Source organism: Neovison vison, chromosome 10 (assembly GCF_020171115.1).
Source record: "Neovison vison isolate M4711 chromosome 10, ASM_NN_V1, whole genome shotgun sequence".
In the NCBI taxonomy this organism is placed as follows: Eukaryota; Metazoa; Chordata; class Mammalia; order Carnivora; family Mustelidae; genus Neogale; species Neogale vison.
In genome coordinates, this window is record NC_058100.1 from 61,513,458 (window position 1) to 61,540,862 (window position 27,405).

At 58.3% G+C, this 27,405-nt stretch overlaps 2 protein-coding genes across 5 annotated transcripts in view; one reads left to right on the forward strand and one right to left on the reverse strand.

Moving 5' to 3' along the window:
• The window catches only part of TP53BP2 (tumor protein p53 binding protein 2), a 57,313-nt gene extending 52,496 nt beyond the window's left edge, over nt 1-4,817 (forward strand). For all 4 annotated transcript variants that reach the window (XM_044267438.1, XM_044267435.1, XM_044267437.1 and 1 more), the window contains exons 17-18: nt 1,800-1,999; nt 4,000-4,817. In XM_044267438.1, the coding sequence (XP_044123373.1) occupies nt 1,800-1,999; nt 4,000-4,041 (242 nt within the window). In that variant the 3' untranslated portion in view covers nt 4,042-4,817. The remainder of the gene's footprint in view (nt 1-1,799; nt 2,000-3,999) is intronic.
• A 4,495-nt stretch (nt 4,818-9,312) lies between these two features.
• CAPN2 (calpain 2) overlaps nt 9,313-27,405 on the reverse strand; it is a 40,584-nt gene continuing 22,491 nt past the window's right edge. The window contains exons 4-21 of the mRNA XM_044267439.1: nt 26,950-27,083; nt 25,890-26,058; nt 24,609-24,692; nt 23,332-23,417; nt 22,712-22,786; nt 22,092-22,252; nt 20,557-20,726; nt 19,271-19,282; nt 18,479-18,690; nt 17,723-17,759; nt 16,932-16,997; nt 15,947-16,004; nt 14,382-14,446; nt 13,689-13,757; nt 12,965-13,043; nt 11,735-11,851; nt 11,448-11,506; nt 9,313-10,163 (exon numbers count right to left, since the gene is read on the reverse strand). Coding sequence (XP_044123374.1) covers nt 10,140-10,163; nt 11,448-11,506; nt 11,735-11,851; nt 12,965-13,043; nt 13,689-13,757; nt 14,382-14,446; nt 15,947-16,004; nt 16,932-16,997; nt 17,723-17,759; nt 18,479-18,690; nt 19,271-19,282; nt 20,557-20,726; nt 22,092-22,252; nt 22,712-22,786; nt 23,332-23,417; nt 24,609-24,692; nt 25,890-26,058; nt 26,950-27,083 — 1,677 coding nt within the window. The 3' untranslated portion in view covers nt 9,313-10,139. The remainder of the gene's footprint in view (nt 10,164-11,447; nt 11,507-11,734; nt 11,852-12,964; nt 13,044-13,688; nt 13,758-14,381; nt 14,447-15,946; nt 16,005-16,931; nt 16,998-17,722; nt 17,760-18,478; nt 18,691-19,270; nt 19,283-20,556; nt 20,727-22,091; nt 22,253-22,711; nt 22,787-23,331; nt 23,418-24,608; nt 24,693-25,889; nt 26,059-26,949; nt 27,084-27,405) is intronic.

Genomic DNA, 27,405 nt, shown 5'->3' on the forward strand with positions numbered 1-27,405 from the left:
TGAAAATGTGTTTTTGCCTTAGATGTTGAAATGACCATGGCCTGGCTTCTCCCAGGTTGGGCCTGGGCGCCCTGCCCTCTCGTAGCCCCTCAACCTATGGCAGCTGCGACTTTGACCTTGACTGTTTTGTTCCTCATGTTTATCATTCCTTGCTTTTTAAAAATCCCTCTGTCACCCGTGAATGAATCCTGTAATTCAGGCTGTCGGGTTGTGCCTGGGTTTATCCTTTCTGTGAACTAAATCACGCTGTGATTCTCTGGCTTGCCTTTCCATTCACGGTTGTTCTGGAGTCTCCTCTGTGTGGTGGCCCTGGCTCCTGCTGTCTGTCCTGCTTATGGCTACGTCTCCACATCTGTCCTTCCTTTCCACCTTGGAGCATTGGGGTGCGCATTCATTCGTAGTCACAAACGGTCCACGTGGAGTACACCTGCCAGTCCCAGGGACGCACGCCTAGTGCCTTTCCTGCCATGTCCCCTTCTTAGTTCGGTGAATAGCAGAGTAAGGAGAAATATTCTCCCATTCTTAGTGATTTCTTGGATGTGAGACTGAAGTTGTTACTTTTTTATTAGACTGTGATTTTCTAATTCTGACCAAATATCTTTTAATTAGTATTTTACAGTCATTCGGATTTTCCTAGGATAATCTCACTGACACTTTGGAGAGCCGTCATTTGAGCAAACCACAGTGCCCTGAATTTCTTTCCCGCCCCATCCTGCTCCCACTCCAGCCTGGTGGGGGCCAGGTTCACTCAGGGTGTCAGCCTTGTGAATCTCACGGTCCCGTCTCATTGAAACAGGAAAGTTGGGAGCATAACCGTCCCCATAAGTAGGAACCTGACCCTTAGTCTGTGGAACCTCTGCTGAAGTGCAGCTCCTTGTCCTGTGTCAGTTTTCCCAGAGCCACGGCGAGGTACCCAGTGCTCTGTCGTCTTAACTGATAGATGATTAAGTTCGTGATTAAGTTCCATGTCCATGGAAGCTGAAAAATCTGACTGTTTGAGGACAAGCAGACACTTCCCTGCCTTCTTTAAACCTGTAAAGGTGAAACCAGTTACGAGCTCTGCAGTGCTCGGGCTTCCTGACCTGACTGACTTGCCTTGCTTGCTGTGCCCCGTGCTCACCCCATACCTGCCCCATGCCCGGCCTGTGCCCAGCCTGTGCCGTCCCGTGCCCTCCCCGTGTCTGTCCTGTGCCCGCCCTGCTCCTGCCTGCTGCCTGTCCTGTTATTACAATGAAAGTGGACATTTGTGAGTTTTTCTATCCTCATGACTTTATACTTGACTCTGTGTAGACTTTTTGTGTCTGAAATATTTGTGCATTCTTTGTGTCTTACAGTTTTCTTCCTCTCCCTTTCCCCTCTTGGAAATGGGCAGGGACTGCTCAGTAGACACTGCCATTGTGAGCTGTGGTCACGGCTGCTCTAGGTTCCAGGTCAAGCATGACGCAGTTTCTCCAGGGCTGCTCATCCCCATGCTCAGCCGTGCTGGAGTTCGGCAGGCAGAGCGCGCGTTCCTCTAACAGCCTAGACGCCAGCAGTTCATGATATTCCTGGGCCTGCAGGGCTTTCTGTACTCCGAGTAGGACTAGTTTCTGAGCTGCCTTAGAGAAGATCGCGGAGGCTAAGGTGTCTGGTGGACGTCCCTCCCCGCCCCCAGGGCTTTTGTTCATGGGGGGCTTCGTGGGGTATTTCCGGTGTTCGGCGTTTGCCCAGCTCTCCTTATGTGGCTTCATGGAGCCGAGGGTTTGAAGAGCAGGCGGTCCGAGTCATGCGTCCTGTGCGGTTTCTTCCTGTCATTTCAGGAGTTCAGGAGAAAATGGGCATCATGAACAAAGGAGTCCTTTATGCGCTGTGGGATTATGAGCCTCAGAATGGTGACGAGCTGCCCCTGCGAGACGGGGACTGCATGACCGTCATCCGCCGGGAGGACGAGGAAGAGACGGAGTGGTGGTGGGCCCGTCTGCACGACAAGGAGGGCTACGTTCCGCGCAACCTGCTGGGGGTGAGCGAGCCCTGCGGACGGGTTGCTGTGCAGGCCGGGTGTGCGGCGGTCGGGTGTGCGTGGGCCCTAGTGGTGTGTGGGGCCCAGGTATGCGGGGGCTGCACTGTGTCAGAGGCTCTGTGCAGCTGACTGCCCTTGGCTCGCACCACATGAAATTTTAGAGTTTGGACAGTGTGAGGTTTATACTTGGTGGGTGTCCCACGTCCATGCCTGCTAGCCCTTGAGGGCGGGGGTCCTGCTGCTTCCCAGCAGCATATGGGACATGGGTAACGTTGACTACAAATGCCATGTCTGCCCTCGCCAGCATCCACGGAGCTGGCAGACAGAGCCTTCACTCCTGTTCAGTGTTAAAGCCGGAAACAAACTGTACAGTCATGTGAGCGTGTGCAAGCTTTCCGCCCTGTTGTGTCAGGATAGAGGCATGGCTACCCTCACCAGGGGGCTCTGGGGAGTGTTTGCAGGGAGGCGGCAAGGAGGGCGGGCCGAGGGCAGGGAGTAGGAGTAATGTCGTGTGTGTGCAGGGGCTGGGGGTGGCAGAGTGGGAGGGGTGATGGAGAGGCTGAGAGGAGAGTCCAAACCAGAAGAGCCTGGCAGGGGTGAGTGGGGGAGAGTCAGCAGCATGGCTCCCCACCCCCCACCTCTGCTCCACCTCGCCTCTATCCCTGCTTCACCCCTACACGCTCACTGTTGGGCCATAGGGGTGTGGCACACGGGCACAGAGAACGCTGCCTCTAGAGACTGCTGGGGTGTCTGAAGGACAGCGGGAGGATGTTTTTGTCCTCGTGTGGACCTGCTCTGGTGTTGAGGCTGCGAACCTGGGCTCTGTGTGTGAATGCGCTGCGGTGGTGGCGTGACCTGCGTGGCGTGACTGTGGTGTCGGGACCTGGCATCTACTGATCCTCCTTGCCCGTTCCTGTGTGTCCTCTGCCCTCTGGTCCATGGTTCCTTGTTTAGTCAGCCTTTGGGGCTTAGACGGTGTCCGCTGGTAGGACCATAATGAAAATTACGAAGCACAGATGAGAGCTAAGGAACCCTGAGCCGTGAGCCCCTGAAGCTTCCCCGCCGCAGAGAAGCAGCTTGGCCTGCAGCCGTATCCCCCTGAACACCAGCAGCACTTGTCACCGTTCCTTCCCTGGGAAGAACTCTGCGAACTGCCTGCGGGTCTGAGCCCTTCATTTTACTCCTCTAACAGAGCGGTCTGCGACTCAGGAACTGGGAAGCCTCACTTGTCCCGGGTAGGGGGTGACCTCAGGAGGCTCTGACATCTGCAGACCAGACCCAGGATTTTCATGTTAATTTGACATTGAAATATTCTTAGCCTTTTGGAAATCTCTTTGGGGTAGAAGTGGCCTCTAAGTAACTTTTTTTGGTTTCGTTGGAGGCTGAGAAAATGGAAATCACATAAACAAGTTTTTAATCAGAGGCTCAGATGGGAGTCTGGAAGATCGTATCGACTAACGATCTTTTCTCAGGAAGATGGTCTTTTGTATAGTGTTGATCTGCCAGTTAGTTTTTCAGTTTTGGCTAGAAGTCCGACTCTCCTTTCTTACAGGGAACCTTGTTCCTTTTGTCTGGGTGGAAGGAGGGGGAGGGGGGCTCTGTGTAGTTTGCCAGTTGAATTGCTAGTTTGACTTGTTCTTGGCTTGCAGACTGCAGATCTTTGAACTTCACAGGGTCCTCTCCTGCTCTTACTGTGGAAAACACAAAGCCACAGAAATCCACCAATAAAAAACTCCACTTACCCTCCCTCAAATTGGTAGTCTTTCAGTCTGTGGCATTTTGTGGCTGAGTCTCAGGTCCCATGAGAGTGTTTGTCAGGCTGTTGTGAGTGAAGCTGACAGACCCCGATCTCTCCTGTCCCCCTTGCACGCGGCGCGTCACAGACCAGCTCCAGCCAATACAGGCCGAGCCTGGGGGCCAGGGCTTAGCGCCATTGCCCCCATTACACTCCTGCGTGACTGTCTCTACAACGTGTAAAGCATGTCTCTGTTCTCTTGCAGCTGTACCCAAGAATTAAACCAAGACAAAGGAGCTTGGCCTGAAACTTCACAGATTTTAGTTTCTGAAGAATTAATCTTTGTTTTCACTAAGAAAAAGTAATGTGATTGTTTTTGGCAAAAATTTCACAAGACTGACTTTAATGACAACGTAAGTTGAAAGCAATGTAGAATGTCCTCTGGAAGAAAATGAAGGATTGGAGAATTTGCTGTCTGTGGGGGACATTCAGCACGATAGACTGCAGCTTAAAAGTAAGCTGACCACACTGTTGGGGAACGGCGTTCATGGAGCACTCGGGAAGATGAACAGTGACTGTCCTGGTTTTCTTGAGAAATAGGGCCTTGTTTGGGCTCCTGAGGGGTCGGCTTCCTTTCCCACCTGGTTGGTGTTTGTCTGTACCTCCCCTGCCCCCACCAGAATGAACCAGTGCCATCGAGGCTTCTCTGCCTCTCCTCCCAGTAGACCCCCAGGGGACGACTCTGCCCCCTCTGCCTCTCCCGCCAGTAGATCCCCAGGGAACTCCGTTTCCTCGAGTGGATATTGCTGGTGGAGAACTAACTGTTGGTCGGGTGTCCACAATCCCCGTTTGATAGGAGTTCTTCAGGACTATACATATGTTTGCGATACTGGATCCAAGCTGGACCACAGCTAATTAGATTTAGAACCTTGTTTTTAGGATGAATTTGAATCTATATTTATTGTCTTTTGTATCTTGGAAATTGGAAACGTGGCTGTATAGACTTACCCGTGATATTTGTCAAGATCATAGCTGACTTTAAAAACAATTATAATAAAATTAAACTTTTTGACTCTAAAGCTATTTACTAGCCTTACTTTTTTTGTGTCATTAAAAGTCTTATTTAAAGTTTACAAGCCACTGGGTGGCTCACCCAGGGGGAAAATAGTATTTCTTTACCAGCCATGTGATTACATGGAAGAAGGGTTGTTTTGCTTACAGAGAACTTGGTTTTGCAGTTGGTCAGTTCTGCATTGGGTTTCGATAGAGAACCCTGGGCACAGAGGGTGTCTTTGAGATGGTCTTGTCCTCGTCTACACGGTCTACACTCATTCATGGTTTGAAAATGTACATAGGGTCTCTACATTGGTTTTTAGTATATTACCGAGTTTGTGAATGGCTTTGGAACCCATGCTGCTTAGTGGAACTCTTCAGTTAATAGAAACCACAAATGAGAAAACAAGTGCTCACTTTTTGTTGTACATTTTTCTGAGCACCTAAATTCTAGCAAGAAAGGTGAGTGAAACACAGAACATCCCACGCTCATCAGGGTAATGGAGAAACAGTATAGACACCTTGAGCTAGCAGTTGGAAGACATGTGTGGTGGACAGAATTCTGAGGACACCTTCTGGGGTGACAGCGTTTGGAGGTGGGGCCTCTGGGAGCCAAGGAGGCACGCACAACACCACCAGGTAGAGACCCCACACACCCCATGAAGGGTGTTTGTGCTTGAAAGGAGAAGAGGCCACAGCCCTCCCCTCTGCCATGTGTGGACACTGCAAGAAGGTGGCCATCTGCATTCTGGGAAGGGTCCGCACCAGCTGGCAAGTCGGTTGCATCCTGATCTTGGACCCACAGCCTCCAGAACTGAGAGGTAGATGTCTGTTGTGTGAGCCTCTAGGCCATGGGATTTTGTTCTGGAGCAGAGCAGACTAGGGGTCCTGGTTACCAGCCAGAGGCTGATCTAGGTACTTCTGTGAGGGACTTTTCCAATCAGCAGACGTGGGGACAGGGACGTCACCCTGGGCTGCTGGGTGGGTGCAGGAAAGGTGTGAGGGACTCAGCCCACCACTGGCCGCCACAAGGAGGAAGGGGTCATGTGCCAGGGAATGCAGAAAATCGCTGTCCACAACTGGGAAGCCCCTCCTAGGGTCTGTGCTGGGACTGGCCAGTCCCATGGGGCAGGCTGGGACTCCTGCTACAGGACTGTGAGGTGATGGGTGTTCTGTGGTTTGCTTTGTTTAAGATTTTATTTTTAAGTAATCTCTTTTCCCAGTGTGGGGCTCGAACTTGCCACCCCGAGATCAATAGTCACACGTTCCTTCGACTGAGCCCTCTAGGTGCTGGAGGGTGGGTGTTTAAGCTGCTAATCGAGAGGCAGCAAGTACAACAGGGCCTCTGGGACTGGTCTGGCACTTCCTAACTGTCTGTGCGGCCTTGCCTAGGGCGCACAGTTCAGCTTCACTTCACACCTTGGCACGTGGAGAGACCCACACGGGTACCATACACAGAGGTGCTGGGAAATTGTAAAGAATCACTCAGGTGTATGGGAAGGGAAGACGTGAAAATTAGGAGAGCGTGATCATCTGTTTCCTTCGTCCTAAACTAAGAAAATTCACTTTTATTTTCCTTTTGTTTTTCCCTTCTCGTCAGCTTGAGTATCCTTGTATCCGAGGTCCTCGTGGAAATATCCCCAAGTACAGGGAAGGGTCCCGGACCTGGGGTCACGGTGCTTGGGGGTAGCTGAGGGCACTAGCGGGACTGCTGGTTACTGTGTCCAGTCAGGGTTTCTAGTCAGCCTGTGCAGTCAGCATGTGTGGCTAGTGTAGTGTTTCTGGTCACCATGTCTGTTTGGGGGTTCTGGTCAGTTAATGGTCATTGTGTCTGGTCAGCGTGTCCAGTCAGGGTTTCCTGTCAGTGCGTTTGGTCACCATGTCCAGTCAGCATATCCGGTAACCGCGTCCAGTCAGCACATCTGGTCACCGAGTCTGTTTGGGGTTTCCGGTTACTGTGTCCGGCCAACGTTAATGGTCACTGTGTCCAGTCAAGGTTTCCCATCAGTGCTTCTGGTCTCTGCATCCAGTTAGCATATCTGGTCACCGTATCCGGTCACTATGATCACTGTGTCCGGTCAGCACATCCGGTCACCACCATGTCCGGTCAGGGTTTCCGGTCAAGGTTTCCCATCAGTGTATCTGGTCTCCGTGTCCTCTGTGTCTGATCACTGTGTCTGGTCAGCACATCTGGTCTGGTCACTGTGGCCGGTCAGGGTTTCTGGTCAAGGTTTCCCATCAGTGCATCTGGTCTCCGCATCTGGTCAGCACATCCGGTCACCACGTCCACTGTGTCTGATCACTGTGTCTGGTCAGCACATCTGGTCACCATGTCCGGTCAGGGTTTCCGGTCAGGGTTTCCCATCAGTGCATCTGGTCTCCGCATCTGGTCAGCACATCCGGTCACCACGTCCACTGTGTCTGATCACTGTGTCTGGTCAGCACATCCGGTCACCATGTCCGGTCAGGGTTTCCGGTCAAGGTTTCCCATCAGTGCATCTGGTCTCCGTGTCTGGTCAGCACATCCGGTTACCGTGTCCACTGTGTCTCATCACTGTGTCTGGTCAGCACATCTGGGCACCGTGGCCAGTCAGGGTTTCCGGTCAGGGTTTTCCATCAGTGCATCTGGTCTCCGTGTCTGGTCAGCACATCCGGTCACCATGTCTGGTCAGGGTTTCCGGTCAGGGTTTCCCATCAGTGCATCTGGTCTCTGTGTCTGGTCAGCACATCCGGTTACCGCGTCCACTGTGTCTCATCACTGTGTCTGGTCAGCACATCCGGGCACCGTGGCCAGTCAGGGTTTCCGGTCAGGGTTACCCATCAGTGCATCTGGTCTCCGTGTCTGGTCAGCACATCCGGTCACCGCGTCCACTGTGTCTGATCACTCTGTCCGGTCAGCACATCCGGTCACCATGTCTGGTCAGGGTTTCCGGTCAGGGTTTCCCATCAGTGCATCTGGTCTCCGTGTCTGGTCAGCACATCCGGTCACCGCGTCCGGTCAGGGTTTCCGGTCAAGGTTTCCCATCAGTGCATTTGGTCTCCGCGTCTGGTCAGCACATCCGGTCACGCTCCAGGTTTCTGTGCAGGGGTTGAGAGCACGTGGCTTCAGCAGCTGTGGCCTCGTGCCTGTGACGTTGCTCATGAACACGCTTTCCGATGGCTGTGCAATTCCCCGTCACGTGAGAGATCCAGGTCTGACCCAGGCACATGCTGGTCCCCAATTTCTAGAGTGACGCCCCTGAGCCATCTTCATGGTGGCAGTTTTTAGATTTCTGAGGGGAGAGTAGGGTAGCTGGAGGGTGGGCCCTGCTGAAGAGGGGCTTCTAGTGGGGATGGGGGCCCATGGAGGACAGGGCAGAGGGCAGAGCTCACGGTGTCAAAGGCACAGAAAATTGGGAAGATGCCACTGGTTCTCCTTCATAGGTCTGGGCACTGGGAGGTAGGTGGTGGTCACGGGAAGCAACAGGGCCCAGGTGGTTGTGGGAGGGGAGGAGATGGGAGAGGAAGAGAGAGAAGAGAGAGGAGAAAGTGGAGGAGGAGGAGGAAGGAGTGGGGGAGAGAAGGGAGAGGAGAGAGGAGGGGGAGAAAGAAAAAAGAGGAGGGAAGGAGGTAGGAAGAGAGGAGGGCGGGGAGAACGGAGGAGGAGGAGAGAGAGAAGGGAAGAGATGGGAGAGGAGGGAGGGGCTGCTGGGCAGGCTGGGAGGAGGGCGTGTCCCATGTTGGGAAGCAGGTGCCGCTCTCAGGGTGCTGGGATACTGCCTGCAGGAGAGGACAGAGGCCATGTGCCCAGCACAGAGACTTGGAGGCCTGGGACTGGGGCCACTTCTGGCAGGGTCCAAAGATGTGGGGTGTTGACGCACCGGCTAACTTCTCCCTGTGAAGTAGGCGTTGGTGAGGGCTGCACTGTGTGGCAGAACCCCAGAAACTTGGTTAATTCTCCCCTCTTCATCCTACCATGCATAGACCTTCCCCGTGTGCTGGGACTGGAGAGTGCCAAGGGAGTGGGTGAGCTGGGGCAGCTGGGCAGGCGCAGAGGGCCGGAGTCCGCAGCACGGATGTGGTTTTGCCTGGGCCTCTCCTCTTCCCTCGTGCCCGGGCCTCAGAGGCCTCCATCCTGCACCCTGGCCTGTGCCGCTGAGTGGACGACACTCGCCAACCCTCCCTGCCTCCCCTCAGCCCGCACATAGGGCCTGGGCACCTCCTTGCCAAGTCTGGGAGATGCCCGTCCCAATCCCATCCCATCCCACTCCTCTGGCATCCCCCCGGGACTTCCGTGCCTGTTCTGACAGCCCCCGTCACATCCCAACGCCCGAAGGCCTGCCTGGGCCTCCTCAGGGGAGACCAGAAGCGGGTTAGAGTCCCACCTACTTGGAAACCACTTAAGAGCTTCCGGATTGTACAATCGTGCAGGAAAGGGGAGTTAAACTGCTCGTTCCTCTCACGAGGGGAGTTTAGATGTAGCAGGCCAGGACCAGTGTGGGCACAAAGCCCTGGAAGACCCTCCAGGAAGGACAGCACTGTGCGGGACGGTCTGGGCCACTCTTTATTAACAGCAGGTGTGGGAGAAGGTAAGGCAACAAGGCGATACTTGCACAAAGCTCCTAGCGTTGTCCCAGGGTGGAGTCGGGGGTCCAGCTCCCACGCCACTTCCCTCCTGGCTCCACGCGCAAGCAGGGCAGGGGTGACATTCAGGTGGCAGAACCGTTGGTTCTGTCCTTGACCGTGACCCCAGGCCCCTGCGCTGGTGCACGCTTCAGGTAGCTGAGCCAGAGCTGACCCCCTTCAGCACCTGGGACACCCCCCATGTGACACCAGACTGCTCAGAGCTTGGGCTCAGACACACAGGTCACCGGTCGAGTTGATGTAAGTCTGGTATCTGGAGTGACCCACAAGACACAGGGGTGCCTTCTCGGTCGCTCTGCGATGCCTCCTGGTTTCCCTTTTACTCTGGGGGCACGGACTGCTGCATTTTTAAACCTGAAGTTGCTCAATATTCCCAGCAGGAACCTTCTGTTCTTGGAGACAGACTCCACGTGCGGTCAGCTGTTAAAACACCTCCCTGCGCCCTCTCCCTGGTCGGCTGTTGCTGCAGACGGGAGTGTGTACAGTACGCAGATTCCAGGGATTCTTTCAGCTTACCGAGGCTTAAGTGACTCGCTGGCATTTAATATCATGATATGCAAATCTTCGACTTTGAAGTTTGAACGTTCTGCTACCTCAAAAAGCATCTTTATTTTCAGCTACGATCATCCGTTTAAGTAAATGTTCCTGTAATTGCAAGGTCCAGATAAAAAGTTTCTCTGCAGAGGCCTAGTGCTCGGCTGATTGTCTTCAGGCAGCTTGGTTAGGACTTCAGAGGACAGAAAAGCAGAGCCACTGTGAGGAAGGAAACAGCCATCAGCTCAGAGACCAGGGGCAAAACGAAAGGCTATTTATTCTGAGAGACCCAACTGCCGCCCACGAAGCTGAGCCAGGGTGGGGGCCTCCACGTACAGGCTTGCGGCTTCTTGATGCCACAGGCCAGGGGACCATGACCTAGAACTCGGAACACACAACATTAGGCTCATGTGCATCTGGCCTGTGGCTATCCCCGAAACCAGTGGCTTTGGCCCTTGTTCTCTGTTGGAGTAAAGTGGGCAATCTGGGTCCGATTCTGATCGAGCTGGTCTGGGATGGGCCTGGACCCCCGGCTTCTGCCAGGCTCCCCATGGCACGGAGGCTTGTCTTAGCAAACATGAGAGCCTGGGCTGTGGGCTGTGACCTCAGGGCGGGTGTATTCCCCAGGGATGTATGGTTGGAAAAGCAACTTAATGTTCTTTGTAACCAGCTCAAACAGATTTTCAGATGGCTGAAGCCCTTCCTAGCGCCTCACAGCAGGTGAACAGCTACTAAGCTGCTGGCTTCCTCCAGAGTTCAAAGTGCAAGGAAAGGAGTGGCCAAGTGCCGACACCCTTCCCACCTGCGACTTCACTCCTCACTAGTACGCGGGACCTGGTCATTCCTGGGGGGCTCCAGACCCCCGCCCAGCCCTGGGGCTGCCCCAAGCTCCATTCCCCTGAGAAGAGGAAATGTACGGCTTGGGAGCACAGGCATAACCTTCCTCCTGGGGGTGAGAGAATGTTCTGGCATCAGGATGGCCAGAGAGAACACCTCGTACTTCGCTTTCCAGGGAACCAGTGTCCCTGCTCTGTCTGGCTTGAGGATCATCTCCCAGGTGGGCATTGTGGGGGCTCCAGACACATCCCCCAAGCTTAGTTACTATTGGGAGTGTTTTTAAAGGGGGATCTGGTCTAAGCATGACAGATCTTCCCAAACCCGCTTGAATTTCCTCCAAAGGGTTTTGTTATATGAACACTGCCTCCTGTGTGTGCTGGTCAGCGGTTCATTCTCCTAAGAGGTATCCTGCAGCCCCCTCTTCCACTGCCTACTTGAGGCAAAGCCAGTGGGAGGAGGGGATAGGAGGGTCAACAGGAGACGTAGACGGGGCTGCCAGTGAGAGTGCGTGGTGGGACCTTACAGCCACTTTTGGGCTGTCTCCCACGGACCCAAAGACCTGTAAGGTGTAGCTTGAAGTAAGCAGCCACTAAGCCACAGGTCCCTGTGCCCCGGTGCCAGGCACTCCGTCCCCCTAAGGGAGGGGCGTGTGAACCACGGACTTACAGAGATGAGGTCCAACTGTATGGTCCCAGTGTTCTCGGGGTCCAGCTGCTTAAAAACCCCTGCGGAGGAAGAAGGGCCATCCCTCATGAGTGAGGCGGAACAGAGACTGGACTGTCCTCCTCCCCGTTTGTCCCAAGCCATTACTCCTGCCCTCTGTCCCCGTGGCAAAGGATCTTCATCATCAACTGCAGATACGTCCTGGTTCAAGCGATCTCGCCTGAGACAAAGGGCGGGCTGCCTTCACCCCAGCAGGGCTGAGAAGGGCCTTCCCCTGAAGGGCCACTTACTGAATAGTGTTTCCAGTCGAACCAGACACCGGACAAAATTGTCGAAGTCGATGATGAGCTCGTCATCCGCGAAGCGAGCCACGATGACCTGGTGGAGCTGACAGGGCAGCTTGAAGCCTGCGGTGGGAGGAAGCCTCGAATTGAGCATCAGACGGTGCCCGAAGCTGCTCCCGTGCCTGTGCCCCCACCCGCTCCTGCTCCCGCACCCGCTCCTGCACCTGTGCCTGTACCTGCACCTGCTCTCATGCCTGCACCTGCTCCGGCGCCTGTACCTGCTCCCGCACCCGCTCCTGCTCCCGCACCTGCTCCTGCACCTGTGCCTGTACCTGCTCCTGCTCTCATGCCTGCACCTGCTCCGGCACCTGTACCTGCTCCCGCACCAGCTCCTGCTCCCGCACCTGCTCCTGCACCTGCTCTCATGCCTGCACCTGCTCCGGCGCCTGTACCTGCTCTCCCATGGAAGTGACCCTTCAGATCGCAACAACTGCTTTTGTTCCTAGGCGCTCTTCTGGGGGGGCTCTCGTGCTTTGCAAAGACGGTGCCTCCTGCCCTTGCTCCGGATTGCAGTCTGCTCGCCCGCCCTGCCTGTCTCCTCACTGGCTGACACGAAGCTGCCCATCCCTCATCTACTGTCTGGTTAGCTCAGAATCACCTTGGAGGAGACTAGACTCTTCTCGATGCACGGGGCAGAAACTGTTTATTGCAAAGTAGTGTGAATTCCCACCCTTTCCACAGCAGCAGAATTTCTCATGAGCCACAGCTATGTGAAAGTGATCCCATGTTCCCCACCTGCCTTGCAGCCCGCTGAGGGGACGTGTGCCCTGAAAGGCAAGGAGCCTGTCTTTCCCTCCCCTGTCCACCTGTTGCCAGAATGTCGTGGCGGCAAGCCAGCTTGGTCAGGCAGGAAAGGGAGGTACTGCACTTGGACCGTTTGGGAGAGAAAGATGGCTGTTTGGGTCTCTGTGAAAGGATTACATCCCAACCAATAGAGTGGAGATGCCCATTGGGTGTGAGGGACTTACCCGGGGTGGGGGACCCAGTGTGCTGAAAACTGGCTCTGCCCGCTCGACCTGCCAGGCCCTCGGAAGGAAACTTGGACTTGCGAGGGCACAGAGGGCATTTTATTTTACCAGTTAGTTTTTAAAAGGGGGATGGACAGAAAGGACGAGCCAGCACCTGCCTCAATGCAGAGTAAGTGTTCACATGTTCTACACAAAACCAAGTCCTTACCGGCTTCCTCTAAGGCTTTCCTCATCTCATAAGAGTTCATGGTACCCGACCGGTCCACGTCAATTTCCCGGTAAATTTTCTGGAATGAGCAAAGCAGTTACAAAGACCATGATGCGAAGCCAGCAGGTGACGAGTTAGCACGTGCTGTGTGCCGCGAGGGCATGAAGCTTGCCAGCTCTGCCTCTCCTCTGGCCTCGGAGAGTCACCCCGTTTCTGCCTTAAATAGCTAATAGTGTCCACCTCTCTCCGTGAGCAGGCTTGTACACATGCGTGTCGGTCCACTAGCCAGCCACGGTGGACCCGTGTTGTGAAGTCACCTTTGTGCCTGGGGTGTCAAAAGTCCAAAGGACAAGAGGCTGCAGAACTTCTTGAGGACACTTTCAGGGCAGCTGGAAGGTGACCCTGTTACCGGCCACTAGCACGGGAGGGTGGGAACAGACTAGGTCCATGGCAGAGGCTGGTCCTTGCTGTTCCTGCTGCCCATCATGCCTCTGGGGGTCAACTCCCCACTTCTGGGGATGTCCCTCTGCCCCCACAGAGGGTGCACCCGCGTTCATGGCCAGTCATAGATCTGGTGCCCCGCCTTCCGTCCCCATGGAGGGTGCACGAGCACCCACGCCCTGACACGGACCCGGCGCCCCGTCCTCTGCCCCCACAGAGGGTGTGCTCCCAGACAGTCCCAGATATGGAGCCGCACGCCCTGCCTTCCATCCCAGGGGCACACCTGGTACTTCTGGATCTTCGTCCATAGAACGTAGAATTCCTTCAGCCCCAGCTTCCCGCTGCCATCTGACTGTGAGCCGTTAAGGAAGGTTAAGGAAGGCCCCTGGGGGTCATCGTGCGGGCGTGTCACTGGATGGCGTGGCACCCTCCGCACAGTTATGGGGAGCACCAGCTGAAGCACCTCATGCGGCACTCAGGGGCCAGAGCTGCATCCATGGGCTGGTGGAGGGCCCGGTGGGGGCCTAAGCCTGCTGAGAAGGCTCTGTCAGGTGACATGCAGGGGTGCTTCGCTGATTCTATTTCTAGGGCCTCATGGGGAGCACTGGGACAGGAGGTGCTGGGAGCCCAGGAGACCAAACTTTTGGCAGCTCAGCCCAATCCCTGCCCTGAACACGGTGAGGCAGGTGGGCAGGTGGCTTTGGGAAAGAGATGCCCACAGCGGGCCTCCCTGTGCCTTTAACTAGAGAAAAAACCCACGACCAGAGAAAAACAGATTCACGCCAGAAACGGGACAGTCAGGGGAGGTTTTCCAGGGCCCCTCAGGAAACCAGTCCGAGCTGCTTGGGCCTAGTGGGTGGGCATCTCCCGCTGCCTGCGCAGGGGGCTGGGGCTTCTGGCGCTCCCTATGGGAGTTTCTGAGCCGGACGGGCAGGGGCTCAACGCCCTGACTGTGCTCTGCAGCACGAAAGGATACGTCCAGCATATCCACCATGATTTTGCAGGTTTCGATACTGAAGCCGTCTGACTTGATGTCTTGGCCTAGAAGACAAAGAATGATGGGGAAATCCCTGGGTGGGTGGGGGTGCTGTGCTGTCCAGAGGACCACCCCCACCCCCAGGGCAGAAACGCTTGTGTGTGCCTCCAGGACAGGGGCCACTTCACCCTCTTCTAGTGGCATGGGGGCTTGTGGGGTCAGAGGGGACAGAGAGGAAAGTGTATTTGCTATGTCAGCCTGTGTCCCTGTAGACTGAGAAGCCCAGGGGCCAGACACTCTCCAGAGCCACTGTGGCCCACTAGGAGAGTGGGGTACAGCAGTGGCTGGTAGCTGGCCAGAGACCCCTGTCACAAGACCCTTGTCACAGACTATGAGAGACTTGTCCTCTGTCACATCCTTGCAAATGTTGCAACGTAGCTTGTCTCCGAGCTGCCCTTGTGCGCACAGACCCCTCCACGGGCCCGGGCGGAGGCCTGGATCAGTGGGCGGCCCAGGAGGCTGAGTCCCGGCACTGCCTGGCTCTTCCCTGCCCGCCCAGCCTCCGTGTGTGTGGGAACAAGGCAGCTTTGAGGGCCGCATGTCTCAGCAGCTCTGTGACTTCACTCGTGCCTGGCACCTCCAGGCCAAACACCAGCTTCTTGTTCTCACCCAGCCCGCCTGGGAGGAACCAGCTACGTGCGGCTCCTGAGCTGGGCACACTGCCCATGTGCTCTGGGGTGGGCGACCCCACCAGCCCAGGTACTTCTAGAGAGGTTTCTCCTGTGGGGGGTTAGGCCAGCTTCTGGGTGGAGCACGGGGCTGCTGCCCAGAACACAGCGACATTCAGGCTCTCAGGGGCTCTGGGGCGGCCGCGTTTCTCAGGATGAATCAATGGGGAAGAAACGTGTCCCCTGAGGCTGGACAGCACTTGGGGTGAATGAGCCTCAAGGTCCGTGGGAGGTGTTCCGGCTCTGCCCCGGGACCCTCTCCTGCATCGCCCTTTTCTTCCAGGAGCCCCGACTGCCACCACCGCAGCCTTGGAGACGCTAGTCTGGCTCATGGGCTCAAACAGTAAGTCCAATGAGGCTCCTGGGCCCGCACACTGGGGAGACGCTTCACGGACTGTTCTGGTGGTCTGAGTCTCTGATGGTCTCTGCCCTTGGACCCCAGCTACACGGGGAGATGTGGACTCCATCCACAACCCCGCTACATACAGTCGGGGTTCATAGCTTGGGGACTTTGGGGCCGGCGGGTGGGGCTGACTCAGCCCTCCTTGCCAGCTGCTCCTCCGAGGGGCCACCCCACAGCACCCCTCTGGGAAGGTAGGTAGCCACCCACCCACTTCACGGGTGAGGAAAGAGCCCGGGGTCACGCGCCCGGCTTCAAGCAACAGCCCGCCGGTGGTGGGAACTGGGGTGTGGCCTCTGACCTCCACCTGGACCCTCCATACTTTGTTTCATCGGGGCACTCAGAGACTCCTCTACGCAGTGCAGCGGGGGCAGGCACAGATGTTGCTGCGGGAGAGGGGGGTGGAAGGGCGCAGGGAGCACCAGCAGGGCACTTACGCCTGGCCAACACTCTCCTCAGGATGGTCTGCAGCTCAAAGGCGGAAATCTCCGCGTCCTGTGGACATGAAGCAGAGCGTGGTTACACGGGGGGGCACAGGACCCTGAAGGCCCGCTCTGGGGCAGGTGCACTAGGTGGGTCAGGGCAGGGTCTGTGATGTGCATTTCGAACGCCCCCAGACCGCACGGTACACCGGCTCCAGGCGGACTTCAGCACCAGTGCTGAGCTCTGGAGGGTATAGGGGTAAGTCCTCCACTCCACGCGCACGTGTGGCCCCACAGGCCGTCCTCCCCTATGAAACTCGGGCCTGGCTTCCTATAAAGCTGGTTAGAACCAGCACTCTTTCTGTGGCTAGGACCCCTCGGGGGTTCAGGTACCTCTGTGCACACACACGTACTGGGTAAGGGGGGGTTACCAAGCCCCAAGATTGGCTGTAGTCCCTTCTGCCTCCTGGGGCTGGGGGTGGGGCCTGTGTATGACTGGACCAGAGGGGAAATGTCTCTGTCCCTAAGAGACCGGGATGGGGGGGGGGCACCTGCTGCACTCCGATGGAGTGGGCCGGCTTCCTGTGCAGGACGGAGGAAGGCGCCAGGTTCTGGACCAGTGGGAGCAGCTGACAGCAGCCCGAGGCCCACATGGCTCCCACAATCAACACAGTAGAGATTTGAAACCCTTGTTCCCACCCAACCCCCGCCCCGGGTATCTTCGTGAAAATCAAGGATAAGGTCTGAGCCCCACGTCGCAGCTGGAGTGGGAGAGATGGGAGGAGGAACCCTACCACGAGGAACACGGGGCCAGAGCGGACTCTGAACTGGCAGCCCCACTGTGTGGGCAGGACGTGGGCTAGGGCCCGAGTTCCACCCGTGTTTCCTCTCTGCTTCTGTGGTTTCCTCTGTCCCTCTGAACTGGAGTCTCCTCAAGGATGAGACCGTCCCTCCCTTGGCAGCGACCAGAGCACATGGCAGAGCCCACAGGGACACCCACCTCGCCTGCCAGTTGGGCAAACAGCCTCCTGAAGCCGTCGTCGATGTCGTCCTCGCTGGCCTCTATCTGGAAGGAGGGGCACATGGTTGGGAGCGGGTCAGAGCCAGGAGGGGGCCTCTCCCGCCTCCCGTGGGCCTACGGGCCAAGTTATGGGCTTGACAGGAAGGATGGTAAAGAATGAAGGAACGACTTTTTCTAGTGAAGACAGGAGAGGGTTGGCGACTCTCTGGGAGGGATTAGTGAGCTCCTCACAGTGTCTTCTCTGACCTGCGACCAGAATGGCCCTCTCTGATCTATACTAGTGGGGATTCAGAAGCAGAGCATAGCTGGAATGTTCTAGAAGGCCTGTGACAATGGCCCTCTGGGACTGCTCAGTCTCTCCCTGGGGACCCAGGACAAGCCGCTGAGCCAACGGTTATCAGGCCTGGGGACGGCAGGGGAGCCTCCCATCCTGTGGGTGGCAGTGTCCTCCCTCGACTCTGGATTTCTTGTGGGTGGGTCTCAGAGACCCTGAGCCTGAGTCACCAGTATTTCAACAGAACCTCTTGGAGCCCTTGGGGCCATGGGAACCTTGTCGCCCAAAGTTTACATTTTATGATTAAGGAAACTTAGGCCAGGGAGTCATTGGAAACCTGAGCCCCGCACGGTGGTCAGCGCGCGTGCGGGAGGCAGAGCCTAGTCTGGAGCTGTGGGCGTCAAGTCCTCCTAAACCCTGGCGATCCTGTGTTGTTGCTCTGGGCCCTGGGTCGTCCGCGGCAGAACAGGGGTGGGAGTCTCGGGGCTGCACGTACCTCGTCAAGGTTGGCCTCGATCTCGTCGTCAACGACCCTGGAGACAGAAGGAAACTGTGTCACTGAGGCTGGGGTGTAGTTTGCGCGCCCAGTGCTGCCTGCAGGGCTGAGTCCCTCTCCACAGTGAAGGGACTTAAGAGTCAGAAGGTCCTTCTTGGGCCCAAGGATCGCATGCCAGGCCGCCAAGAGTCTGGTTTGCCATGCCTGCATCTGGCAGAAGCCATTAGGCCCATGGCTGGCCTGACCTGGCAGTTCGCACACATGGTCCTGGATCTTGGACAGGGAGCAGGAGGCTGTTTGCCGTGTCTGCTTCCCATCTGCTCAAAGCCCCCGTGGTCTTTCAGTAAATCCCCTTCTGGTTAAGCTGTCCGAGGTGGATTACGTCTCTTGCAATCAGGCACCCAACCAGGCGGTGGCCGCGGTGAGGTGAGGCCGTCCTGACGGCAGCGTCAGGTGGACAGGGCCCACTGGCGCCCACCCTGGGCAGGATAGGGTTACTACTCCTGTGTGGCCACGGGGTCTGCGCTTGCCAGTCGGTCTGTGTGGTTGCGTGTGGTTATGGTGAACCTGACCACACACCACTGTGCTGGAACCGCAGAGACGTCAAGTGACAACAACACTCAAGTCGTCCTTGACCCCACCTCCCCTGCTAACCCGGGCAGCAGCGGGTGTCCCAGACCAAGACACTGGGAGCCACACTTGGAGGGTCGGGACCAGCCACAGGAACCTGGAGGGCGGGGCAGTCAGGCCACCTACTGGTAGTCGGCTTTCTTCTCGGAGAAGACGCGGACACAGAAGTCCCCATCCTTGTTGGGCTCGAAGGTGGAGGGCACCAGGACGTACTCTCCCGGGGGCAGCTTGAAGCGGTTGAGCACCTCGCGCAGGTTGATGAAGGTGTCGGACCGCTCCCTCGCTCGGTGCGTCAGGAAGAAGTTTCTGCTGAGGTGGATGTTGGTCTGCCCGTACATCTGGTGGACAAACGGAAACGGGGGCGGGCGGTAGTCAGACGCACAGTGTCTGGGTCGTTGCACATCCAGAGAAGGAGTGGCCCGGGGAAACCTGGAGGCGTGTGCAGCGGGGGCCCCACGTGTGCCGAGCTCTGCAGAGAGGCCCCAACTGCATGTGGAGGTCCTCGGGCTCCTCACGGGGGCTCAGGGATGTGCGTGGTGCGCCACACAGATGGAAGTGAGGACGGCCTGCCTGGGGATCCAGGCCTCCCTCTGTGTTCCCACACTATCTCACAGTCTGTGGGATGCCTCGTTCCCCTTGGGCTTGTTTTAGGAGAACTGGGGGACCCTGAAGAGCCTCCTGCTGTCCGAGGACCACACAACTAAACCATGCACAGGTCCCGTGGGGCTGCCCAGGAGGCCTGGCCCTGAGCTCCGACCAGCAGGTTCTGGGACCTGAGCCACCTCACCAGGGCCGGGAGGGCATGGGGCCTCATCCTTTGCAGCCGCCTGCCCCTGCCCAGGCTTCACAGGACCCCTGAGCCGGTAGTCTAAGCCTTGCGCCCATTGGTGACCCCTTGCCAACGTCTGCCGGGCGTACCTCCTCTGGGACCTGCAGGGAGAGAGGGAAACAAGTCACTCGGCCTGCAGGGCAGCTGCAGGAAGGCCTGACTACGTCATCTGCCTGCAGCAGCTCTTTCACAACTGTGTCCACAAGGTGGTTGTTTTCCAAGCGACCCAAGCATTCTCACGCTGAAAACAAAGCCCTGATCTGACCCCTCATGGGTGAGCCCTTCGTACTGTTCCTGACTCACAGAGCCTAAACCCGAGGCCCGGAGCCTCACAGGAACAGGTCTGGCTCACCCCGCCTCTGGCTCGCAGAAGCAGTGCTGTGCCCTCGGGCAGACAGGGCAGTGAAGAGGGAGCCGCCAGGCTGGGGGGCAGCGGGCATCTGCTCCTGGCTGCTGCCAGAGCCCCCGGGGGCATCCCATCCCCGTGAGGTGGAGGTAAAGGGAGGGTAGTGGGTCAGTCTGCGTTTTCCTGGGTCACTCCGTCCCAGATCTGAAGCCTTCAGCTCCCACTGCAGAGACGAAGGGGCTTGGAGTTATGGGCCTTGTTTGAAATGATGGCGTCTAACCAACTCTGCCTGGTAAGCAAACGGGCAGGTGTCCCAGAGCCACGTTTCCCGTGAGGAGCGAGCAGGGCCATGTCTCCTGGCTGCTGACTTCTACCAGGTGTGGGCTCCTCTCCCCACCACCCTCTCAGGTGGCTCAGGGTGTCCCTGTGACCTCGCTGGTGACCTCACGGAACGGGGGGGCCCACTGGGGACTCTACCCAGTGGAACGGATCTGGTCAGTGCTGCAGGGAGGGGTGGAGAGGGTGCCGGGGTCCAGCCCCAGATGGCTGAGCTGGGCTTCTCTTGAACATGGTTCGAATGCAAGGACGTGCGGGAGGTAGCATGAAAGCCAGTGTTCCCTGTCCAGAACTGCTCCCAGGCCCTGCACCGCGCTGGGCTCCCATCAGCTGGGCACTGGAGCAGTTCTTGCCCTTGCCGTATTCCCAGATGGGGTTCAGTAATCTCTGTTCTTAAGTCTCCTTTGTTCCAAGGAGAGTGGTGCCAGGCCTGGGGGTAGGGTCTCAGAAGAGGCAGAAGGCCTCTATAAATAAAGTGGACTACCCAGGAAGCTGCCTGTGGGGGCCCAGGCAGCAGCTCAGCACCTGCAGGGACCTCAAGCCTTCTCCCGAGACTGGCCGGGCCAAGATGCCGGCTCTTGTGGAAGTTTTGCTTTGCCCCGGCCCAGCTCCCTGTCTGGGTCCCGCCTGGGTCCCAGGGCTGAGATGTGGGCAGGAGGGGAGGGGGCAGCCCCACCGCGATGCTGCCCGCACCTCGTAGATGCCGAAGCCGATGGTGTGCATGTCCTCGCCCATCTTCCTCTGGCGTCTCCGGTGCTTCTGGATGAGGCCCACCAGGAAGGTGCAGCCGCGCTCCCCATCCTCCTGGTCCTCGTCCTCCTCCTCCAGCTTGATCAGGTACTGAGGGTTCATCCAGAAGGTGTCTGTGGCCAGAGGGGGTCGGGCTGCATCACTCAGGAGGCAGGAGACCCAGGCGGGGGTGCAGGGGTGCAGCAGAGGTGGGCAGTGGGCACAGCAGGGGGCTTTGGCAGGGGGTGCGGCGGCACTCGCCTAAACATGATGGGGACTTTTCTGTACTGCTCCCTCCCACCCACCCGCAGGCTGGTCTCAGGGACTGATGGTCATCATTCTGGAAGAGGTCATTAGAGCTGGGCGGTCCCCTCACGGTACCTCTCCCTCCCCATGCTCAATTGGAAAGTCAGAGGTTGCCCAGCTGGCCTGGCTGGGCAGGCGGGGGCATGCACCCCTGCACCTCCAGTGAACCCAGAAGCCAAGAACATCCTGTGCACAACTTAAGCCTCTTTTTCTGTGTCCCTTGTCCCCCCAGGCCTGTCCTGTTGTCCCGATGGTGTCTCTGCCGTCCCCACTTTCAAAATCTATTTATGGGAGGGACCTGAGGTTCATTCACATTCGGAATAATTGTGCTGACTGCCTTCCCCACTAATAGAATAAAGCTCTTTTTTGGGGAAAGAAAGGCACCATCCAGGGCCGGGCTTGGCTGATTCCAGCCCTGTGCACTCCGGCTGCCTGTTTTTACTGATAAAGTTTTATTAGAACACAGCCGTATCCCTTCATTTGATGGCCTTTGGGCTACAGCTATAGAGCCGGGAGTGTGATAGAACCTGATGGCTTATGAAGGCCCACATATTTGCCATCTGGCCCTAGAGAGAGTTTGCCGACCCCTGACCTAGGGGCTGGGGCACAGTGCCTTCCCAGCACCTCTGGAACCACCACTTGGAGGCCACACACTTGAGGTGAAGGATGAGAGGCTCCGGGCTGGAGCGACCCGTCTGCTTGCCGGACGAGCTGCTCTGCAGCCTAGGATGCCCCTGGGGCCCTTGGGTCCCTCATCCGCAACACAGGACCCAAACCTGCTGCCCCAGAAAGGCCCGCCATGCCAGCCCCACCGCCAGACCACGTGTGCTCAAGTCCCCGGGAGCTCCCGGCCCAGGGCAGGTCCCTAAACCTCTGCGGGCCCGGGCAGCCTCATCTTCCAAGATGGAGCCGCAGGAACTGGTCACTGAGAGACCCAAGGAACGGCCTGATCAGCTCCTTGGGACAGTCCCTCGGGCCCAACCTGGAAGTCTTGCGGACTCCGTGTCTGCGGTGCGAGGAGAGGGGCCCTGGCCTGTGTGGCAGAAGGTCCCGGGATCCCCAAGGGCGGGGTCTGGACTGTGAGCTGTGTTATGTGTTAGGGCCCGAGGGTGAGGTCCCTCCCTGGGGGCCTGGCTGCCCGTGGACAGAGGGGCCGAGGGCATGAGCCAGGACTGGGCACAGTGGGGTCTTACTGGGGTAGTTCCGGCAGCCTCCCGCCGTGGAGCCCCGTCTCCAGTTCCCGTCCATCTTGGTGAGTTTCCACTTCTTATAGGACTCACTGGTGAGGGTGTCAGGGGTCAGGTTGCAAATCTCCAGACGGGAGTAGTGCCTCAGGAAGTCGCTGAAAGACATCCTGGCAGAGGCGGGGGACACAGGCACCCAGGTTACAAGACAACCCGTGGACACACACCTTGATTTTCTGCCCGAAGCCGGACAGAGAGCCGGCAGAGGTCGGGCTGCTCTGAGCGCTGAGCCAGGCCGCGTGGAGGCAGCGGTGGTGGGGGGGCCCACTCCCGGGCCCCGCCCAGCTCTCCAAGGGCCCATTTGCTAAGGTGTTGGGATGACCCTGCAGGGGAGAAAGGCCGTGTCTCTCCCACAGGATCTGAACGGGCTTCTCTATGAAGCTGCTCAGCTCTGAGACCCCACTGTTGAGAGGGACAAATCCGGGAGGACGAGAAAGGGTTTCATTCAGGGTCTTCTAGGGAACAAAGGACGATGACAAAAGCCGCTCCCATGCCTCTGTGCCCCCACGACATCACCTGGCTCAGCACCCCAGAGCCCCCTGGGCAGACCCTCCTCCCTGCAGCCTTACCAGAACTCCCCGTCCTCGTGCCGTTGAGTCAGCCGCTCCCTCACCTCTGGGTCCACAGTGTTCCAGTTGGGGCAGCTGGCGAACCACGGGGCAGGATGGGTGTTAGAAGCCAGTGCGGTTGAGGCCTTGTCCCCAGGACCCCAGAATGCAGGCCTAGGGACACGCTTGAGCACATCTGAGGGCCCAGACCACCCCCGGCTGGGTGAGGCTCGTAGCCTTGGGCAGGGCAGTGAGGGCAGACAGAACACGAGCCATCGTCGGGAGAAGGGGAGAGCGCGGGCAGCCCACAAGTGGCAGCTCTCATAAGGGGAACGAAAAACCCCACGAGCGGCTGAGCTGGAGGCACCGGCCACCTGCCCGCCCTCCCCCACCCCGGGAAGGCCTGCCAGCGGGTGACTGCGCCAGGAAAGGTGTGCACCACAAGGTGATGGAAGGAGCCCAGGGCGTGCAGGAAGGCAGGCAGACTGGCTAGAGGGGCACATGCCCTGAGCCCTGGGAGTGGGGACCTGTGGCCTCTGGGCCTGGCCCCAAGGGCAAGCCCCCGGCCCCGGCCCAGCCGCCAGCCTCGTGGTCTCCCTTCCTGGACCCCCCGCAGCTCCCGGGGAGGGCACCCGGCTCACTTGTCGTTCCACTTCCCAGTCCACTCCACTTCTCCCCAGGGGTTGCGGATACGGATCAGCTTCTGCAGGCTTCCTGCACTTTCGACCTGAAGATGGGTTATGGGGAGCAGAGGGGAGGATGTGGAGTTCAAGTCAGGCCTGGAGGCACTCAGTCCCAAAGCACCCCCTCCATGAGCCAGGAGGTGTCAGGTCTGTGTTATTGGGGGGGGGGTCATGAGAGGGGGTTAGGGCTGGACCCCCGCCACTCGCTGCTGCTGGGTGTGGACCATTCTGGGGGGTCCAGCCCATGGCAAAAGCTGTGAGCCTGGGGCTCCAGTGCGTCGTGCCCCCGAGCCTCCTGACTAGCAGAGGACGTGCTGCTGTCACCCCCCGCCACAGGAAGAGGGCCCCGAGCAGACGGGGACGCCCAGCCTGGATCTGAGTCCCGGCAGGCGCTGCTACGAAGGGCGGGCAGCAGCTGGAGGAGTAACTACGGACTCTGCTCTCGATGCTGTAACGGGATTCCTGTTTGTTTCCCTCGGCAGTAAAACAGCACCGGCACCGTGTGAGAGGGCTCTTTCCTGGGAGACGCATTCAGGAGCCAAGTTTGACATCTGTGACTCACTTCAAATGGCTCAGAAAACAGCACGGGGACACAAAACAGACATGGAAAATCCTGTCAAGCCTAGGGAAACAGTGTTCGGGTGTTTCCTATTACGCTGCCGTTTCAGCTTTTCCATAGACTTGAGCTTTTTCCGAAGAGAAAGATGCATGTGTGTCAGGGGTGGGCGGAGAGTAAAACCAAACTTTAAGATCGAACACCAAAAGGAGGCCCGGGAGGGTCAGAGGACGCGGGGTCCCTCGCGGGACGCAAGGCCAGCATGTGCAGCATCCAGTGAAAGCCGCTGCTATGAGCTTGCACGCACCTGCTGGGGGCTGCTGGGCTCGCCCCGTGGGGACACCGTCACCATCTCTCTGACCTGAGAACGCTCCGGGAGAGAGAACTCTCCAGAGAGCTGGAGAAATGCGCCCAGGCCGCCCGGGTGGAGAGAGGCAGTCAGACCTGATTGTGGATCGATGGTGGACCAATCATGGACCACAGGGAGAGCGCCCGAGCCGGCCCGCGGCCCGCAGTGGGCAGATGCTGGCCGGCAGCAGCTCCAGGACCGTTGGCCCAGCTCCCCGGGCCTCACGAGTTGGAGGCTTGGCAGCGGGGCTGTGAGACCGCGAGCCCCACCCAGGCAGTCCCCCACCAGATGCGCTTCTGGGTCCCCCCTGCAAACCTCTGTCCACCTTACCTCCTCGGCCCCGGTGACTGAGTACGCATGCCCCTTCACCAGCTTCTGGAACGTGATGGCTTCCGAGTCCGCCATGCTGGTGATCTGGAAACATGGGAGGGGTCAGGCCACTGGGTACAGCCTTGCTCTGCTCCACTCTGCCTTCTGTTCCCCCAGGTCCACCGAGGCCCTCAGTGCCAGCCTCCCATGGCAGCTCTCAGACGGTGGGGACAGCAGGGGCAGCTGCGGGAGAGCACTGCGCCGGTGAGTGGATAGGCATTCATGAGCCTTCGCAGGACCCTGGAGTGGGGCCGGTGGCCCCGGGCTCGGGACAGACCCAAGACGGGATCAGGTGGCTCCAGAGCCTGTGGTCTGGCCTGGTCCCACTGTGGGGTTCCCCAAGGACACTTCTGTGTATGTGGCCATCTGCAGGATTTGCTCCTGTTCTATCGGAACTTTCTTGGGGCCCCCCGTTTCCCCCAACTATGGGGAGGAAGGGAGGCTGGTGTGTCTGTCTTGGTCAGTGGGAAGAAGGGCTGAGAGCAGGGTCTGCAGAACAAGCCAGAATCCCTGCCTGCAGTCTGGCAGAGAGAAGATGATGGGCGGAGCCCCAGCCGGGGCCGGCCACGCAATCCCGACACCCCCAGAAACGCAGTCTTGACGGCCAGTCTCCAGCCCCGGAGACAGGGTCATCTGCAGTCTAAGACCCTCCCCCAGGGAACACTTAATAAAGTCAATTATTTCTTCAAGTTTACTAAGTTGAATTTGGTTTTTTAGCCCATCAGACAGAGACTCTGTCCCGAAGAGCAGGGGCTTCTCTCTCTGTCCCCAAGAGCAGGGGCTTCTCTCTCTATCCCCATGGGGAACGTGTTCCCAGTGGCACAGGGGTGGAGAGTGGACTCAGCCTCTATCCAAAGGATGCTTGGGGACATGAGGGGGTGCACACCACCTTGCGAGGCCTAGCCAGCAAGGCCACCATGAGGAAACAGCCCCTCCCAAGCCTCCCACAGGCTTGTAGACCCTGTAGCTGGGAAAGGGAAGGGTGCCAGGCTCCAGGCCATGCAGGGCCTCTCCCCAGGGGCAGGTGTCTGCACTGGGTCCTTCCCCAGGGACCAGCAGAGGGTAGGGGACTTGCAGAACCTGTGGTCCAAGCTGGCGGTGCCCAGAGGCGCCCTTGCCCCACCAGCTGTCCCCCACATGGCCTGGCTGCTGCTGGCCACTCCTGGGTTCCAGATGACACCCCTCCTGGTGGACAGGGATGGGCTCTTACCCACCAGAGCTGGGAGAGGGGCCTGCACTCACATCGATGGAGCAGCCGAGGAGGGAGCCCTTCTGCAGGGCCTTCTGGATGATCCTGAACAGGTTGGGAGGGGCCTTCCTGAGCTCGTACCACTCGGCGATGCCCCCAGTGAAGTCCTCGAAGCCCTCAGTGGTGGCGCCCCCCGACAGTGCTTCATAACAGCCGTTGACCCTGAGGGGGGACAGATGCCGCTGCTGCTTCTCAAAGTGCCCCCCCCATCCGACCTCCTGCCTTGACCCCGACCCCGACCCCATGCCTCCTTGGCTGGGGGCTCCAGAGACTCTCTGCTCAGGTTCCCCGGGACTTGGGCTCCAGCAAATCTGCAGCCCGACGGGGGAGATCCCGGCAGTCATCAGGTCTGACCTCCCGTACTGACTGTCCTGCGTCCCCAGAAGGGCCAACCGGCTCCTTGGCTGCTTAGAACACACCAACTCGCTAATGAAAAAGGGTCTACGCACAGCACGACCTGTGGCTTCTAGCTGTGCGACGGGGCGCGTGACGGAGACGTGGCTCCCGGGCCCCAGACACTGACTCCCGGCCACAGAGAGCCTGGCCCTCCTCCGTGGCAGCAGCTGCCAGGGACAGCCATCTCTGGACGCCGGAGAGCCCAGGCGGCCAGGGTGGGAGGGGACCACCTGCGGGGGCCGTTGCCACGGGGCTGGCAGAGGACAGGCTGGGGGCTGGGGAGGGGTCAAACCACTGCTGATGGCACACCATACGTTCTGCACCAGTTCCTGAGCTTTCCATCCCTCTGCAGGGGCCAGGAACACCCACTGCCTAAACTCCACTGTCTTTATCTGACAAAGACGTCCCCAACCTGTCTGGGAGGTGGAGGTCATCCTCAAGGTCAGCAGTCTGTGCCACACCCATTCTTGTGTGGGAAGGGTGGCTAACGTGGCCTCGACATCGTGAGCACGGTCACTGATCAGGCACAACATGGGCCAGGCACCCGCCAGGCAACCACTCCTTGCACTGAGACCCCACTTCTGGCCAGAGTCGTCCTTGACTCCCACCTGCCACTTCTAGGACCCAGGCTGTCCGAGGGAGGGCCGCATCACTCACTTGGCGTAGGCCTTCTCCAGCAGCGCGCTCCAGAATTCACTGCCCTCTGCCGAGTGCACGAAGAGCAGCTCCCCGTTCTTGGTGGGCAGCCTGTCGTCCACGACCACGTCCACCCACTCGCCGTACTGCCAGAACTGGGGGGCAGGGGACACAGGACGGGCTGGGGGAGGAGCCGGCAGCCACATGGGGACCCCTGGCCTCCGCAAGCCCGTCCTGGGAGGAGATGCTGCCCTTCCTCCGCCTGGCACAGCCTCACTGAGCAGCTGAGGGCAAAGGCACTTGTCCTTCCCTCCAAGCCCAGACCCACGTCTCGGACTGTGCCCCGAGTCTCCTGCTCTCTCAAGGATGCTACTTCTCATTTACCAGCATGAAAGGAGGCAGCGAGCAATAGCTCACTATTTTGTCTCAGATGTCCCGAAACAGGCTTTTCTAAACTTGGGAATGACCTCCCGAGTG